This window comes from Scleropages formosus, chromosome 11 (assembly GCF_900964775.1).
Source record: "Scleropages formosus chromosome 11, fSclFor1.1, whole genome shotgun sequence".
NCBI classification, from domain to species: domain Eukaryota; kingdom Metazoa; phylum Chordata; class Actinopteri; order Osteoglossiformes; family Osteoglossidae; genus Scleropages; species Scleropages formosus.
Window position 1 is genome coordinate 2,531,301 of NC_041816.1, and position 17,672 is coordinate 2,548,972.

The 17,672-nt window shown below is 42.5% G+C and overlaps 1 protein-coding gene across 1 annotated transcript in view; it reads right to left on the reverse strand.

Moving 5' to 3' along the window:
- The window catches only part of LOC108934528 (N-acetyl-beta-glucosaminyl-glycoprotein 4-beta-N-acetylgalactosaminyltransferase 1-like), an 83,397-nt gene that overhangs the window by 36,064 nt on the left and 29,661 nt on the right, over window positions 1-17,672 (reverse strand). The window contains exons 3-6 of the mRNA XM_018752427.2: window positions 9,454-9,552; window positions 5,167-5,262; window positions 4,820-4,910; window positions 4,267-4,367 (exon numbers count right to left, since the gene is read on the reverse strand). Of these exons, the coding sequence (XP_018607943.2) occupies window positions 4,267-4,367; window positions 4,820-4,910; window positions 5,167-5,262; window positions 9,454-9,552 (387 nt within the window). The remainder of the gene's footprint in view (window positions 1-4,266; window positions 4,368-4,819; window positions 4,911-5,166; window positions 5,263-9,453; window positions 9,553-17,672) is intronic.

The window sequence follows — 17,672 nt, forward strand, 5'->3', positions numbered from 1 at the left end:
AGCTAATAGAGCCATGCCTACAGTAAAATGATGGTGTCAGACAACCAAGCTGTGATGTAATAATTGTGCGTTTGTATCTATATTTCTTCATTAGCTGTGTAAATGTCCAAAGCACCTGTATACCCTGAGATGGATGTCTGTTCGAGGACAAGGGTCTTTTATAAAACCACACGCCAACACAGGTGTTCATGTATCTATAGACCTTTAGCAGTTCTCCCCCTAGAAGACCTTTAGAAGTTCTCACCTTAGCCACATGGTATTGACTGGAGTCTATACATCCAATTTTCTGTGTACTGTGAACCTCTCCTTCTCCAAACGGAAATCAATATTCTCACCTCTGATAGCTCTCCTGTGACTGGTATTGTCACCCAGCCTTTGGCCCGCTAACTAATGAGTTTTGACACACCAGCATTTCTTCTGATTTGAAAGGAGAAAAAAAATCTCCATTCTCCTCTGGGTGATTAAGAAATGAGTCTCAAACTTATAAACTCAAAAAAATCCTTCCTTCCACAGTGTATCCCACAGAAATCATACACACACACACACACACACACACACACACACACACACACACACAATGACTGAAACCTCTTCTTCCAAGCATGTTCGCGGTGAACCAGAGCCTAACCCGGCAACACAGGGCGCAAGGCTGGAGGAGGAGGGGACACCAGTTCATCGCAAAGCACCCCAAGCGCAACTCGAACCCCAGACCCACCGGAAAGCAAGACCTGGGCAAGCCCCCTCTGCTACCACACACCCTCACCCCCCCCCCCAGACATCCATTAACATAAATCACAGCACACTGCACGGAGCACAAAGTCCAACAGCTGATGACCGGAGGTGAGAGCTGGTCAGAAAGATCAACTTCTGCCTCGGCCAATGGCACTGATGCGTCTTCCTCTCTCTGAGAAAATCTACCCGGATGAGGTGAATCATCTCACCCTTGCATCTGAGAGGCATATCCTTAGTGAGATGTTCATCAGTGTAAATTAGAATTGCTTTTCGGCGTACTTTGCTTAAATAAAGGTGTGCAATTTAAACGGGCTCATTTCCTACTTCCATCCCGGCCTTTTGTTGTACTAATTCGCTGCTCCATTGATCATTAGGTATTGTTAACATTCTGCAGTGCATTTAATTGGCCCCTTAAGCTGGTTGCAAGAGAATGATGAAATTACAGAGATTCAAGACTCATGGTAGTAAAGAACGAGGGGAACACTGATCTCTGAAAGGTTGCAGTTTTGCACCTCATCTAACAGATATTCGTATATACTGGCAAATATCTTAAAATAACATTCTAAGGCAGGAAAACAAGTGTAAACAGTTTGGCTTTTTCAACACAAGTGTTTATTGGGGCTGGATTTTTTTTAGAATTTGGTTCCGAGACGCCTTTGTACTGTGGTTTTAGCTCAGACTGACCTTGTAGTTAATTAGCACCGACTGAACTGCTCATTGAATGAATGGCACTATGCAAATCGTGTTGAACTAAAAGCATTAGATGAACATTTACTATACTTTCCATGCCTATTAGTCAAGGACCTGTGAGTCAACAACTCTTTTGTAGTGGTGCCGAATGATGTAATGTATTACAATTGTTACTTTCTATAATTAACCACTATATTGTGTTACTTTTCTAAACTCAGTAATAATGCTATAATTGCTTCTTTCCAATGCTGTATTTTTTTATTTTTTGTTTTTCATCCTCTAAAACATCTGTGAAGTGTTTTCTGATCTCTGGTAGCTGATTGGTTAAAGTTGTGCCCTTGAAATAGAAGGATTTAAAAAAAAAAAAAAAACTGCTCTCGCTATGGTATCCTTGATCAAGCTACTTTAACTTGCTCCAGTAACAATTAACCAACCATATAAATCATTGTAAGCACCTAATTAATATTGGTAGATATCTTGCAGAAAGTTGTTGGCGAAGATTAATATATGTAAATGTGCTGCATACGCCCTGAAGGCATCATGAAGCTACTGTATGCGTAGATTTATGAACTATTACTGGTAATAAGTACAAGTAAGACAGAGGTGCAGAGCAAACAAACTGCCTATTGATGATCATGTATTTGCTTTTTTGTTGGATGCACGGTTAGCTGTCATGGAAAAAAGCTTCTTTGAAATCAGTCAATGTCATGCAACCATGCGTGACCTTCATTACAGGCAAATGCATACACGGTGGTGGACTGGAACTGAGGTATTCTCTTTTCTTCCATTAGTGTCACCGCACTGCTGAGATGACACACGGGTTGTCAAGGGCCATGGGTTATGGTTTATGAGTGTACAGTGTCACAGGTCTAGATCCAATATTTTCCCATCTGTTCCAGTGTGCTCTGCAAATTGACACCCAGGGGCACCCGGCAGAGGCACCTGTACGACGGCTGGATATATTGAAAGAATGACAGTGCTCTCCATATTAAAAATCCTGCTTTCTACATAACAACCAACACGGTATGCAACCCTGACTGTCAAGGGCCTGTAGGCTTTAGAGTACAATGGGATTAGCAGCTCAGTGGAAAGAAAAATGTTTCAATAAAGCAATTAAATGGGTGGTTTGGCAGAAAACCAGCACACCCTGTGGTCCTTGAGGACAAAGGATGGGCATGACTGTCTTAAACTGAATCTTTAAACAGTCAAGAAAAACAGAGGGCTGTCTGCCGGAGGCTTTATTCACCTCATCTGCCTCACAGTCCAGGCAAACATTCATGCAGCATGCATCATATGGGCATTTTAGCCCACCATTGCCCTACCAAGAGTATCTCTTATTTTACCCCCCTGATGATTTGACCTTGGACATGTTTTCCAAAAACATGTTGTCAGATGCTTTAACTTTTGTCATTGAGATGTCTACCAAACACATACCACCAACTATCACGCCAAAAAAACTTTCCAGGGCTGCCGGACAAGCTGAAACTCAGATCATGGCGCAGACAGCTTATAAATATGTACATAACCAGAGGACTGGGAAAATTTCCATAAGTCTAAAAGACAAGTTACTTGCTGAGGTGTCAAACATTGAAGATGTAGGAGGAAGATGTAGTATTGAAAGTATTGAAAATATCAAAGAATAATGAAATATCAACAATAAAGAGGACCACGGATTGCAGTCATATGAGTCCTGGGCTGTGGGTAGCGAGACATTGGACCATTCTTCAAGAATGAAGGCTCTTTCTTTTAAGGATGAAGGAAATTTAAGTAAATCTAGTCCGCACTCTGTACTTGCCATTAAATACAGATCTGGTGTTTGTGGAGACCATGGAAAGTTGGGGAGGGGAGGGGAGGGGGGCACGCCCATGACGGGGCGCCAGTTCGTCGCAAGGCACCCCAAGTAGGACTCGAACCCCAGACCCGCCAGAGATCAGGACCCAGTCAAACCCACTGTGTACCACCCACTGCTCCTGTAAAATGGCTTCAGGAACTTTCATATGACTCACATGTATACCTGTCATCACAATTTTGATGGAGTTCCTTCAAAGTCTGAGTCATTTCTCGTGCAGTTTTTCTCAACCATATCTTGATATCCCGTGGCACCTGATTTCTCCTTTATAGTGAATGATTAACAGCCAAGCCTCGATTTCATTATTCCTTAGTTTAGCCACTCAGGTGACGATCTGGCACAGCCGTGATTGGTGGCTTTTTGTTTTAGAGTGGATTTCAGAAAAGTATGGTTTGATTCATGATTCAAACATCATACACTCAGCAACCTTCCAGCAGTGTTGGGCAATGACACTTCTATTCAACTATGAACCATTAAGATTCTTTTTGCAAGTTATCATAAAATCCATGCTTGAACTGGGCCAGTTCTCTGTGGTATCCTCTAGCAGACACTTCTCACATTTTAATACATATGTACTTTGTACTTCTTTAAACAGTACTGGCAGCTTTTTCTAGCGCTGCATAAAATATTAACTAAGAGCACAGCAGGTAACGTCCCTGTTAAAGAGCTGTAACCTGAAGGCTGCTGGGTCAAAATCCTGGAGAAGCCCTATATTACTTAACCTGAATTGCTCCATTGGACTACCCAGCTATAGAAATGGGCAAAAAAAAAATGTTGCTATGGATGAAAGGCATTTCTTCTTCTTCTTCTTCTTCTTCTTCCTCTTCTTCTTAATAATAATAATAATAATAATAATAATAATAAAAGTTTGGGGGGGGGTCATCATTTGTTCAAACCATTATCTTATTCCAAGCCTGCAGATCTTGGAGCTGAAGGAAGTTTTCTCCTTCTGTCAGGCCCACTCAAAACGACCTTGAGCTGTCAGTAATACTCACCCTTCCCACGTACGCCAGTAGCCGGGCATTGAGGGGGCTCTCATCGGAGCTCAGCCAAAACTCTGAGTTGTCATCTGAAGACACGGCAAATTGGAAATCCCCTGCAGGTGAGAAAAAAACACGGATTACATAAACCCACAACACGGGCAGCGATGATTGAGTGACCACAGGCTCCTGTTAGTTGTGTGTTATGAACAGCCTTCACTTTGAAAGCGGAGCTGAACCGCTGGGCTGAAATCACTTCTTCGGAATGGAGCTTGTTGAATATCTTCAGTCCCTGTGTTTTGGTGTCAAGGAATTAACTCAATTAGGTCCCCCCAGCTGGGCACTCCAGCCTTCAGCTCAAGCCCCTCTCATTTGCCAGGAAGTAGGACAAGTTGTTAACAATAGGGGTTTGAATCCCAGCTACAGCAGCTTTACGTGAACTTTACATAACCAGACTCTAGCCTGTATTGAGGAGATCTAGACACAGCAATATATGTGCACCACGTAGACTTTTCCCACTTTGAAAACAAATAAATAATCCAAGAAAAACAAGCAGATGGTCACTCACCATCTCTGTAGGGGTGGATGAAACCAAATATTCGGAGGCCATAATTCTTCCATCGGGGAGCCACCGCTAGCTTTTTCACCGCGGTTCTCAGCTATAATTACAGATGCGGATGCTGAACACACTCAGGCAAAAAATATGGATGCACAAAAAATGGTTTTAATATGACATAAATTGCATCACATTTAACCCTAACAGAAAAACTGAAACATTAAATAACTGCAACATCTGAGGAGTCATTGAGGAGTTACTGGGAATAAGATGAAATTTAACGTCTCTGGGCCTTGATCCAGAAACCTTCCTGCAAACTCAGGAAAGCCCGTCCTCATCCAGAAAATCCATTGACTTACATGGGGGTACAGAGGGAAGTGGAGGTTCTTTCGGAGCTGAGCCACAGAGGAACCACACCAGTCCTCGAACACATGAAGGTTGGCCTGGCCTTTGTACTGTGGAAGGAGCACAGGGGGGACATGGGGGAATGGGGAGGGAGAGAAAGGTCACAACAAATGACGCAGTGACAGGGAGGACACTAATGAAATATATTTCAAACACATCATACACATATTTGGCCTTTGACATTCGACTGGCGTGATGTTGTACGTGTGATTGTGCATTTTCCTCAAATTAAAAAATAAAGTTCCCATCTACCTCTCTATCTATTTATATACACAGAGTGTGAACAAAATAACGGAAACACCACGGGATAAAGCAGTTTACCAGTACAGTGTGGCTCATCAGAATATGGAAAGATGAAATGCTTCACATAATGGTGTGGTGTTTGCAGAATCATCTCTACAAATTAAGAGTTGATGAAGTAAGCATCAATTTTTCATAGATGTAGTGCATTTTAAGGAGCATCGTTTATGCAGCATCAACAGTGAGATCCTTCTTTAATTGCTGTGTAGCGCCTCCCTGGTGTTGGATTAGCTTTAACCCAATCGATTTTTAACTACAGTGTTCAAACTCTGTGTGAAGTTGTTCAGCTGTGGCATTTTTACCATGAACGTTTTCAGTTCTGGATTTTCTTTTTTCTTTTTTGTGCTTCAGACTTGGCATTGATTATATCCTGCATGAGCCAGAGTGTAGAATCAATATGCGAAGATCAGAGAAGGCAGCTCTAACCTCTGTCTTCTTTGAGATCTGTCATGCGTTTCTGCACCGATGTGATACAGGCCCACGTATACACTGGTATACAGCGCTGGCGCTCGGTGCTGCTGCCTCTGATGCACAGATTTTTTTCTATACACAGCTTGCTTTCAGAGACCAACGGGCAGATAATTTACCAATAGAATTTTACAAAATGCATTCATGTCAAAATGCAAAAAGTCACATCACAGACTTGAATTTGAATTAAGCTCTTCTCCTGTGAAGATGTCCTACAGTAAATATTCATAGTTATTTTACACAGCTATCGGATATTCTTGTTTCTTATTATGCTGTATCTGTAAACATCTCCATACGTTTTCTCCAGCCATAGTTCGTACTGCTGATAAAATAACTCTGGTCTTTTTGATACTGCTCCTCAACACCTACCCAGTGTCTTAAAGGCTGCCATGGAGACAACCTCTAAACCTCTGTGGTATACTTTTGTGTAACCAAGGAAACGCAACAACCAATTTTCCCTCAGCAGAGTGCCTGGAAGCATGGGGTGACCACATTGCTCCTTGACCCGTATGCCGGCTATATCAGAGGAAGCACCTGAGAAACTTCAGCACCGCACTCTGGACTCTGGCACCTGTCAGCGATCTTCCTAAGTTCTACTCCCAAGGCTAAAAACAAGATGAGCTGACAGTTTTCCCGGGTTCTTTTCTCTTGCCGCTCTGAAGGCCCTGTTAGGATTCTCTTTCCTCTGTGGAGCTCATCGCTTATAGATCAAAGCGTGCAGACCATAGAGCTCGGGGAGCCTTGTGGAGTTCTGGTCTCCTCATGTCCTACAGGAATGAAGTCCCTCACTCATCTCTGTCTTACATTTATTCACAGCACCTCTGCAGTGAGTCTAAGCAGCAGTAACATGTACACTGGTTCTTCAGCTTATGAACATAACTGGGACCAAAACTGTGCTTGTAACTCGATTTGTTCATAAATCCAGAGTTAGTAAAGTTTCTCTCAAATCAGTGCAAAGTAAACTGTCCCTTAATAATGCTCTCGTTACAATCTGTAAAAACCTTGCATATAGCTATAATTAAAAATATTCAGATAGATTATTATTATTAATAATAATAATAATAATAAAAATTATTATTATTATTATTTTGAGCTACATTAAAAGTAATTTAGAATTACTTAAAATAGTCAATTCAAACTCATAAATTCCTCATTCATTAATTCATCCCATAAGCATGTGCACTGCTTTTCCATCTTGTTATTGCTCATCAACATGGAAGGACACCACACATGAGCTGTAAACACTGGGGAAGCCAGCTGAACGAAATTGGTCCCAAACTCCTATTTGATTGTGTAGGCATACATCTTAAAACCAGAAAAATACTACTAAACTTGGAAACGTTCGCTCCTTGGAAAACTTGTAACACAAGAAGGCAGCGTGTCTATAAGCACAGCTAAAGCCACGTATGTAATAGCTGAACATATTCAGCAAGAGGCCATCGCACATATTAAAGTGAGAGGACACTGACTGCTTGAAAGAAGCAGGCACTCGAAAGCTGGTCTGTGTTCGCGGCCGCAAACACCGCGAGGAACGCCACTCGACAGAGCTCCGCATGTTCCTCCCAGCATCTCACAAGTGGACAACAAATAGCTCAGAAAAAGGATGCTCCATCTCCTTGAAGCTGCGCCGAGCTCCCTTTCATGATGAATCTTGCAGCGCCACAATTCCCAAGCGGCGCGCGGATGCCCTGAAAATGGCTCATATTTCACATGGCGGGAAAAGCACGGTCTCGTTGCTCTCCTGCGTCACCTACCACCAAGGCTCGGTGCCGCATCGCTGCCCAGCCGAGCTGTGGCGCCTCCAATAACTCCCACAAATAACAGAACCCATCCGGTCCACGAACCACCGGGGAGCTCATCCACGGTACCCATGAGCAGAGCGCCTCTCGCAGGGTGTAGAATGGCCAGAGAGGCCCTCAGAGCTGCCGCTGTGTTCATTAGCTCCGCAGACATGCTTGGCCAGAATGACTCACACAGCTTATGCTCCTGTTTACTCTCACACCCGTCTGCACAGCTGGAAATGTGGGGGAAAAAAAAAACCATTGATGAATGAGGTGAGGAGGAAGACATCCTTCGCTACCTCCTTTTCTCAGAACACGTTTCATATTCTCGTCTCCCCAAATGCAGTAGGAGTAATGAACTCTATGCCTTTCTGCACGCTTTCTGCCCCAACACATTGCTCAAACTGGGGTGAACGTTGTTAGGAATGACTGCAGAGCTTGCGAGTCCATCAGAAATACGGGATGATGCTTTACCTAAACTTTAGGCAGAGTAGTGGGCATACCGCTCCAGTCAAAAGTTTGAGTACACCTGTACGGGACAAACTGGAAAGCAGAGTGACGGCAAAGGAACACACAAGTGTCTTACACCTCTGGGAACAGCTACAGGAGAGCTAAACAAACTTTTTAACCAGATCCCTCATGGAAAAATTTGTTTCCACTAATTGTACTCACACTTTTCATTGGTAGTGTATAGTTAGGAGTGTGGAGGGCTTATTGTTTCACTGCATGTCCTTATTTCAGTGGCACAATATGGACACATCTCCTAATGAGATGTCTTTAATCTTGCTGTGTGATGGGAGCAAGTCACAGGAGTGTAGAGGAGGAGGAAGGCTCTGTGAGAAACCAAGCTTGAGGAGAAACCTCTACAAAGACACAGCCACCTTCTGTCAACAGGTCAAGAGTAAACTCTGGATAGACACAACTGAAAGTCTGGTCTTTAAAAGTATCGTAACAGGAGCAGATGTCTGATAACAAGGATTAGCCTGAGTGATTTCCAGTTATTATTAACTAAAACGATATGTGAACTGGGCGGTGTGGTGGTGCAGTGGGCTTGACCGGGTCCTGCTCTTCCGTGGGTCTGGGGTTTGAGTCCCGCTTGGGGTGCCTTGCGACAGACTGGCGCCCTATCCTTGGTGTGTCCCCTCCCCCTCCGGCCTTACACACTGTGTTGCCGGGTTAGGCTCCGGCTCTCCGCGACCCTGCATAGTACAAGCGGTTTCAGACACTGTGCGTGAGAGAATGTGATATGTGAACTAATAGGGGGGTGTGGTGTGGTGTGGTCAGCCATTGCCTGCTGTGTGGTGGGTCTGGGGTTCCAGTCCTGCTTAGGGTGCCTTGTGATGGACTGGTGTCCCATCCTGGGTGTGTCCCCTCACCCTTCGGTCCTGCACCCTGCACTCTGTGTGGCTGGGAAAGGCCCTGGCTGGCCATGACCCCGCTCGGGACAAGTGGCTGTGGACAATGGATATCTGAAATAGTTTCCTGTTTGCTTCCCATCCATAAAATTCTGGATCAAACAAAATAATAAGATTGTGCAGTTGTAACAGGTCAGATGCAAAATAAGAAAACTCCTATTGTTTTGTATCCTGAACTGTTTGTGTTAACACATAAGGCCTGGCACGTCTTGAAAATTACACACATGTACCAGGGAGCTGAAGCCACCTTGCGCACAATATTTCACGGGCATCTTACCTCTGGTTTCCATGGCAACTTGCTCTCCTTCTGGCTTAGGGACTTCCTGATCTCCAGTGCATCTCTGCTCTCCTCCCCGAATGCGTTGGGCTCATCCTCCTGCAGGGGCGGAGGGAGGGGCTCAGCATCCAGGGTGCAGAACCAGCACAAAGGCGGAAACAAAAGGGGGCTTCATCTCACAAACACAATCAAACATTTTCATGTTCATAGAGTAACTCAACAGCAGCATCAAAGCGAGAGCATGAAACAACTATTAGCATATTTTGATTTTTGTCCTACTCTCTTACATATCTAATTTATACTACAGAATAACTACACAGTGATTTTTTCCACATTAAGACCATTAACAATTTTAGAATAAAACTTGGAACAAGGAGCACATGGAGGAAAATGATTAGCATATCTATGTTTAAACATATGTACTACATTGAGCTGAGGTGAGCATTTATATGTGAACAGATGGTCAAAGGACACACCAGAAATTAATCTGGAGGTGGTGAACTTCTGAGAGCTATAAACTCACCTTTAACCTTAAAAAATTAAATGAGGAAGAGTCAACACCATTAGCAATGGGAAAAAGTTGCCCTTTGCACCCAAGTCTTTGAACAAGACAGAAAAGATAATGAAAATGATAAATATTTTCTGCAGTACTCAGTGAATAGGAAAGTAACACAAAATTAACACAACGTATTCAATTAATGGGATTTTAAGTTAAAAACAGAATTAGGTGTTGTACACGCTGGGTTGTTTTCACGTGTAAAACATTTACTACGGCCGTGTAAGCCATGCAAGGTAAGCATTTATATGCCATAAAAACAAGTTATGCTGACAGTGGTACTGAAACTATGGGGACAAAGCATCTGGTTTTCTTTGCCTTCCCTTTCCAGCATTGTGAATTTCAAGTCTACCCCAGTTCAACGGCAATTCATTAATTACTACTAAATTAATACTATTAATTTATCTTACAGTTTCTCATACAGTTAAATTCCACGGAAAAAGATACAGAAACTACGTCTGGCTTTAAAGATTATATAATACATGCATATAATTACATTATATTTTTAGCTCCAGCAATTAAACAATTTGAGTCTTAAGCTAAAGCAAAAAACCTGCCAAGGAAATCTGTTCCCCGACAGAAGATGACGGTGATGATCACGGTCACGATGATGACAAAGAGGACAAGCAGGTGGTGGTGGGAAGGAAGCTCCGGATCTAAATCTCTTTCTAGCATCAACAGCTCTGTTTCTGCATGGTGACTGGAAGCAGAGGAGGAAGACTACACAGGATGTCCAAAAGCATACAGCACACCTTTGATCTAAATTCTGCTAACATCAGGCGGCTACAGCCCATACCTTCCGGTGCGGTTTGCAAACACAGAGAACTGCATTATTTCGTGGACCTGCGAGCATCTTAAGCAGAGCACTTTAAATCATTAAATAGTATCTACGTTCTGATGTTTCCTCAAGGAATGCATGTAAAAATAAGAAGTCACATTGCTTACAAAGCTATGGAAAATGACTCACAGCTGCCAAACCAGTATAGTCAGAATTATTTTCTCCCATATACTTTTGACACACAAATTTAAATATCAGGAATTAAACGTAACATCGCGTTGCCCTTTGAGTCCTACTGTTGTGAGAATCTTTCTAAAACTGAGTACATAGTTTTATACCTACCTTGTCATGAACTGGTGTATTTTCTGGGTTGGACCCTGCCTAACCCTAGCATCCTATTCTTCAAGGGTAGATTCTGTACCACCAAAAACCTGTACTGGACAAGCAGCTATTGATAGCAAGAAAGAAAGCAAGTGCGTTTTTCATATATTATACGTTCCCGTGATTCAAACTTTGTACAAACATTGTGGTCTCCAGTACATAATGCGGGTGATTATTGTTCCCTCCTTAAGTCGGTTTAAGGAGCCACACCTCCTGTCATGCACCAACTCTCCCCTTGATCCTGGTCTTACATGACTTATGAAAATTTGATCATTCAGTTTACTTTGCTTGGTCACAAGCCACATCAGTAGATCCCTTCTGATGTACCATTCCAGACAGCAGCTGTTACACAAAAATTATCAAAATCGTTACTTGGATCGAGATACTAGACACTGTGAAACTGTTGGCAAAACTCAGAAGGGTTTTTTTTCTAACATTCTGGATAGCAACAGACCTCCAGGCCTTTTCTATTCAAAGTAGTTTTTGTCTTTTCAGTCTCTGAGTTTTGGGACCAGTACAATACTGAACAGCCTAGCTGAAAGTTACCAATGATAACAGATAGTTGAAAACTCTGCATTCGCCTCCGCTTGGACCTTTGTGCCATTTTTAACAATGGTGTCCATAGCATTCTTACTGAATCTCACAAAAATCAAACTGCAGCCTCTGAAAGGCTTCCAATGAGCTGCCTCATATCTAACAGGAAACATCACGTCACCATTATTGATCAGAAGATCAGAAGTGTCCGTTGAAACATGTGGTGTTCGTCACGCCCACAGTCACTCACCCCACCTCCACACCTGCGGCCAATCCAGGCGGTCCGGCATAAAAGGACCCAGCCGAGCCAGAGCAAACCGCGGAACCTCCATGAGCACCTGCAACCCCGTGCTGCGCGCTCTGCTCTTGACTAACTCTCGTTCTTTCCCTTTCAACCTTACTCCTAGTTTCCCCTCCTGACGACTCCCTCTGCTCCCTGACCTCTTGCTTGTATTTCGACTCCGTTTCTTGTCTAGCCCCGTTAACGACGAATACGAATCGCCTCCCCTTCGCCTGTCCCCGACCATTCTTTCCGGATTCCCCACGAAAGAAAGCACCCGCGCTCGAGTCCGCCTCGACCTTCACGAGCTCCACCGTGACAGAGTTCCACAGGGCTCAGTAATGGGACTGTTAGGGTTAGGATTTTTTTTGTACAGTATATCTGCTTCCGTAAGGGAAGGTAAAATCATTTCTGTCTACAGCACAACTTTTCACTGCTATTCCAATTACATTCAAATTTATGTTAAATTCACACAAGAAACAGCTATTGCTCTCTGAAACCTGGAAAGTCGTCTTCAGAACATCCATAGATGAAGGCCAACTTCCTCCAGCACTATAGCAGCAAAACAGAGGCAATGCTCACGGGCACACCTAAGCAGGTCACCAGTGCAGGGAATATCCGCCCCCATTCATAAGCTAGGTGGTATCTGTTTACTCTGTTATCTTGGTGTCAAGCGATTCTTTTTTGATGATTAAATATAGCTACAAACACCAGACTTTCATTTTGAAAATAATAAAAAAAATAAATCAGGCTTAAAATTTCATAAGCTCAAGGCTGATGCAAAAAGAAAAAAAATCTGCATCATTGAAATTTCCTATGGTAACTTTGGTTACTGCTTTGTTTGCAGCCACCCTGCAAAATACTTTGAGTCATTTTGGTTTCAGAAATGAAGCACGGGCAAGGTGTAGTCACACTTCATAATTCATGCCTTTGTCCATCTCTGCTTTCTACCAGTTTTCTTAGAAAATTAATTTCATAATTCTCTTATTGGTATGTAAAGCCCTAAAAGGTTTCGCTCCTCCTTACATCACTAGACTCATGCCTGCCAGTGAACCATGGTCTAAGGACCAGGGATAATGTGCCTTAACTCCACTGCATCTAATCTCTAGAATTCTCTTCCTTCTCATATCTGAACTGCAGTATATCTATCTGTGCTTTTTAAAAAAGCTTGGAACAAGTTTCATTCAGATGGTGTATTTTAAATGCACCATAAAGCATTTGTCTTTATGCAACTATTTTCAAAACATGCCGTAAACCATAAAATCCAGAAGCAGACAAAACACTCCTGGACAATGGAAACCTGCAGGGAAAGATAACTATCCAAAGGATTTTGTGTCAACATATTCCATTTTCTTGTGTTTCACGTAGAGTGGAAGGAAAGAAGCCAAAACTGGCACTCCAAAATCAGACTGAGTGAACAAATATAGCCGTACAGCAGGACAATTTCACACCAAGTACAGCTCATGAAAAGTAAACAGAACTAAACACCAGTTCAAGAATCAACAATTCAGGGTTTGCCTTCAATAATTGCACTACATGACTGAGCAAATTATTTTGTATTGACTTTACCTCACCAAAAAACATATTGATGATGTATTGACCTAGATGTTTTCAGCAGGGCAAAAAGGGGAAAATTCTTATGTACTGAAGTCCAGTTCAGCACAGGTCAACGTTCAGGCGATCAGCGCAAACGATGAGAACGAGGTTATCGTATCTGCGGAGATTTGATTCCCTCGGTAAGATAGTGATAATTGGGAGAGTTGGACGACAAAAATGGTGACGGACGGCAACCTGCTGGACGGACTGAATTACATCAACAGTTGTTCAACCCTCACCAGCGTAAGGGCACAATCAGAGGAAAGAACATTCTGGAAGAGCTCAATACATGCTTGCCAAGAGTCAGCATTGACTCAAACGCACTTAATGGGAAATGTTGAGAAATGTTGAGCAAGAACACGTTTTGTTGTTTTGCTAAGAGGGTGCAGGTTTGACCCTGTGACCCCCTTACTCTGCACTGCATCTAATGTGAGGCAGTGGGTCTCAAAGAGACATTTCACCAGGGAAATCATGAAGAGAAAAGAAAAGCACCCTTCATCTGTTCTTCAGGTAGCAAGAGCAGTGGGATTATTCCAGCTTCCTTTAATTATTCATACAAAATTAAGCGGCAGACAATGCAAGGGAGAAGCGGCGCGTGTAAGTACTATTACATGCTGTCAGTAATGGAGGCAGATAGAGAAGTAACCAATTCATTCACGGGAAGATTAATGGGAACGATAAACAGGAGTAAGGAGCTTTAGGACACAAAGCATTGAGAAAATGAGGCAAATGTATCTGCCGCCAGGGAGAATATAAATTAGTAAGATAATGCACGTCAATTTGCATTTGATTTCTAAGAAATGGGACAAGTGTAATCTTCAGAGCCGGACAAGGCGAAACCGAAAAATTTCCTTATTCATCGGGGAAGCAGTACAAAACTTCAGCTTCGGATGACACGTTAATTTGTACTCTGTCTGATGTTGAACTGTTTTCCTCATTGGTGCAGGAAAAACACTTGCTGACTGCTTTAATGTTCCTGTCATTTTGGGTATTATTTTGGGACTTTGAGAGCTGGCTGAGTTCAAATGAAGCGGGCTGAGAAGTCATAAGTAAATATCTGTATTATCCCTTGTCCGATCATTTAGAAGAAGATTACAGCAGATGAAATGTAAAAGTAATTAAAGGCAGAACTGCTTTTTAGATCACTGATGCATTCCAATATGTCGCTGTTGGCAAGTTTCTCTACAGTTTTTTTCAATAAAGCAAATGAAAACCACAATAATGACTGAGAAGCAAACCTAAAAGCAAAGCCACTTAAGCATGCAACATTCAGGTCAGACCTTCTGGTGCAACTTATCAAAAACCCTACATTTATATGCTCAATGGTTTATATGCTCATTTATATGCTCAACGGTTCTTTGCTCCATTGTCCTCTTACACCTTCTCTGCTAAATTATACACCTGAATTGCTAAGTTAAGTTAAGGTGTACTGTTCTGTGTATCAGTGAGAAGGTCAAGGAAGAAGGGCAGCAGGTAGAGTATTGATTATTGATACCACCTTGTAAGCTGCATGTTGCTGGTTTCAGTCTCAGATGCGGCCATGCTCTAAAATGCAGATGTACGAAGTGGTGACATGGCGTGTTTTGGAAAAAATGTAAAAAATGTACTAAATCCTTGGTACAACCAGAGGGTCTTACACTGAGGAATTTCCAGGATTGGGAATTTCTCTTTCTAGGGCCTCTTATGCAAAACCACACTGGATCTGCACAGCTGTTTCAGCCCTTTAACTTCCAGAGTAGAATGAGCGATATTTACTTTGGCGGACAATGTAAATCCATCTGCAGAATGTGTGTCCAGGCAACCACCTGCTTTTATCACCTCATGAACTCTCCCTGGAGGAATTTTTTAGGTAAAAAAAAGAATTTCAACTGACCTAGTTCAACAAATTCAGATTAGTGTCCAATTTTGAACAGCTGCAACTTTTTGTTCGGAAGTTGATCCAACAGCTGCCCACTTGACTATAACACAGCAGACCCCTGAAATGTAAAGCTAACTAGATATTTACATAATAATCATAGTAATAGGGGAGCGTGGTGGTGCAGTGGGTTCTACCAGGTCCTACTCTCCAGTGGGTCTGGGGTTCGAGTCCTGCTTGGGGTGCCTTGCGATGGACTGGCGTCCCGTCCTGGATGTGTCCCCTCCCCCTCTGGCCTTACGCCCTGTGTTGCCAGGTTAGGCTCCGGCTCCCCGCGACCCCGTATGAGACAAGCAGTTCTGACAATGTGTGTATGTGTAATAATAATACGCACATACACACATTTTCTGAACCGCTTGCCCCATATGGGGTTACAGGGAACCAGAGCCTACCCAGCAACTCAGGGCATAAGGTCGGAGGGGGAGGGGACACACCCAGGACAGGATGCCAGTCTGCTGCAAGGCACCCCAAGCAGGATTCGAACCCCAGACCTACCAGAGAGCAGGACCTGGTCCAACCCACTGCGCCACCACGCCCCTGTATAATAACACATATAAATTAAAATAATTTTAAAGCAAAGTTCTTAATTTGCTTGGATTAGTGTGAATGGGAAGGGATCCAGGCTAGACACTGTCTGTGTGTTTGTTGGTACATATGTGTCTGTAGATGTATTCAAGGAAAAATGAACTGAAAACAATTTAATTCTAAATTCTCTGATAGCTATAAAACGTGTTAAAGCAACATATGCTTCTGCAATAGATACTGCATGTCAGTATAGTGCAACGTTCTCATGTGAAGAAACATTTTCAGCAAATCCCTTTAGCTGCTCTGCTTTTAAAAAACTGCGGATTAAATGTTTTATTAAAATGCATTTTACATATGTCTTTTGCTGCAAACTGCACATGCCCTGAATATTTAACCTCAACACGTTCAGTTTGCCATGCAGAAAAATTGAACAATGAACCGTGTAACAGCTTTATGAATACCTCAGGGAAATGACTACCTCCAAGTAACCAGAACCCCCCCAAGTCAATACAGATTCTCAGCGCAGATCCGTTTTTGTGTCAGCGAACTGCTCATAAATGAGATCTAAAAAGACATCCACGTTAAAGGTGGTGCAAAAAATGTGTAGCCGGATGTCTGGACAGTTTCAAAGAGTGCCCAAGGAAATATCTATTTTTTTGATCCTTTCGTTGAACATATGCAGTTTTTGGTTTGGAAACTAGAGCTCATTGTGGTCCAAGGTGCCTCAAAAACACTGTTGATGGGGTGGGGTAGAAGGTAGTGTTAGTGACTCTCTCGGCTGGTGGGCTTTGGACATAGGATAAGCCCACCCCTCAGTCTGTGTGGAGCTCACATGTTCTCCCCTTGCTTGAATTGGTTTTCTCCAGGGGTTCTGGTTTCCACTACAGGCAGTCCCCGGATTACAAACGAGTTCCGTTCCAAAGTCTGTCTTTAACTCAGATTTCTACGCAAGTTGGAACAGTTAGGTATGGTGGGTATCTAACATCAGTTAATCAAATGTTTCTATTAGTATATCATATGTTGTGTACCTTTTTATGCATAAAAAACATTAAAGAAACACTTCTGGATACACCAAAACAGCTTTAATGTAACGATACAGTAATAACAATAATACAATGTAGTAATAATAATAATAAGAAGAAGAAGAAGAAGAAGAAGAAGAAGAAATGTTAAGACAATATTTATAATAGAGAGACAGAAAGGAGGAGGAAGAGAGCGAGAGTGTGTGTGTGTGTGTGTGTGTATAAAAAACATTAAAGAAACTTTAATGTTCGCTTTTCCAATGATCGTTGACGTTTCACCTTTTTCCGACTTTATATTCCGATATTATACAGTATATACCCACCATACCTAACTGTTCCGACTTACGTTTCCAAACCGAAAACTGATATTTTCAACAAAAGGATCAAAAAATAGATATTTCCTTGGGCGCTGTTTGAAAATGTCCAGGCATTCAGTAACACACATAAGACGCTGTTAACAGCAATGTGGTCCGACTGAAAAGAACGAAGTCTTAGCCCTACCTCGGGTTCATGCGCCCGAGAACCAACAAACCGCTGTAGACGCGCGATGTTTCAATGCGGGTTGTAAAGTAGCACCTGTTTGTTATTACAAATAATTGTACGTAACTTGAATTTGTAATATAATAGGCTTT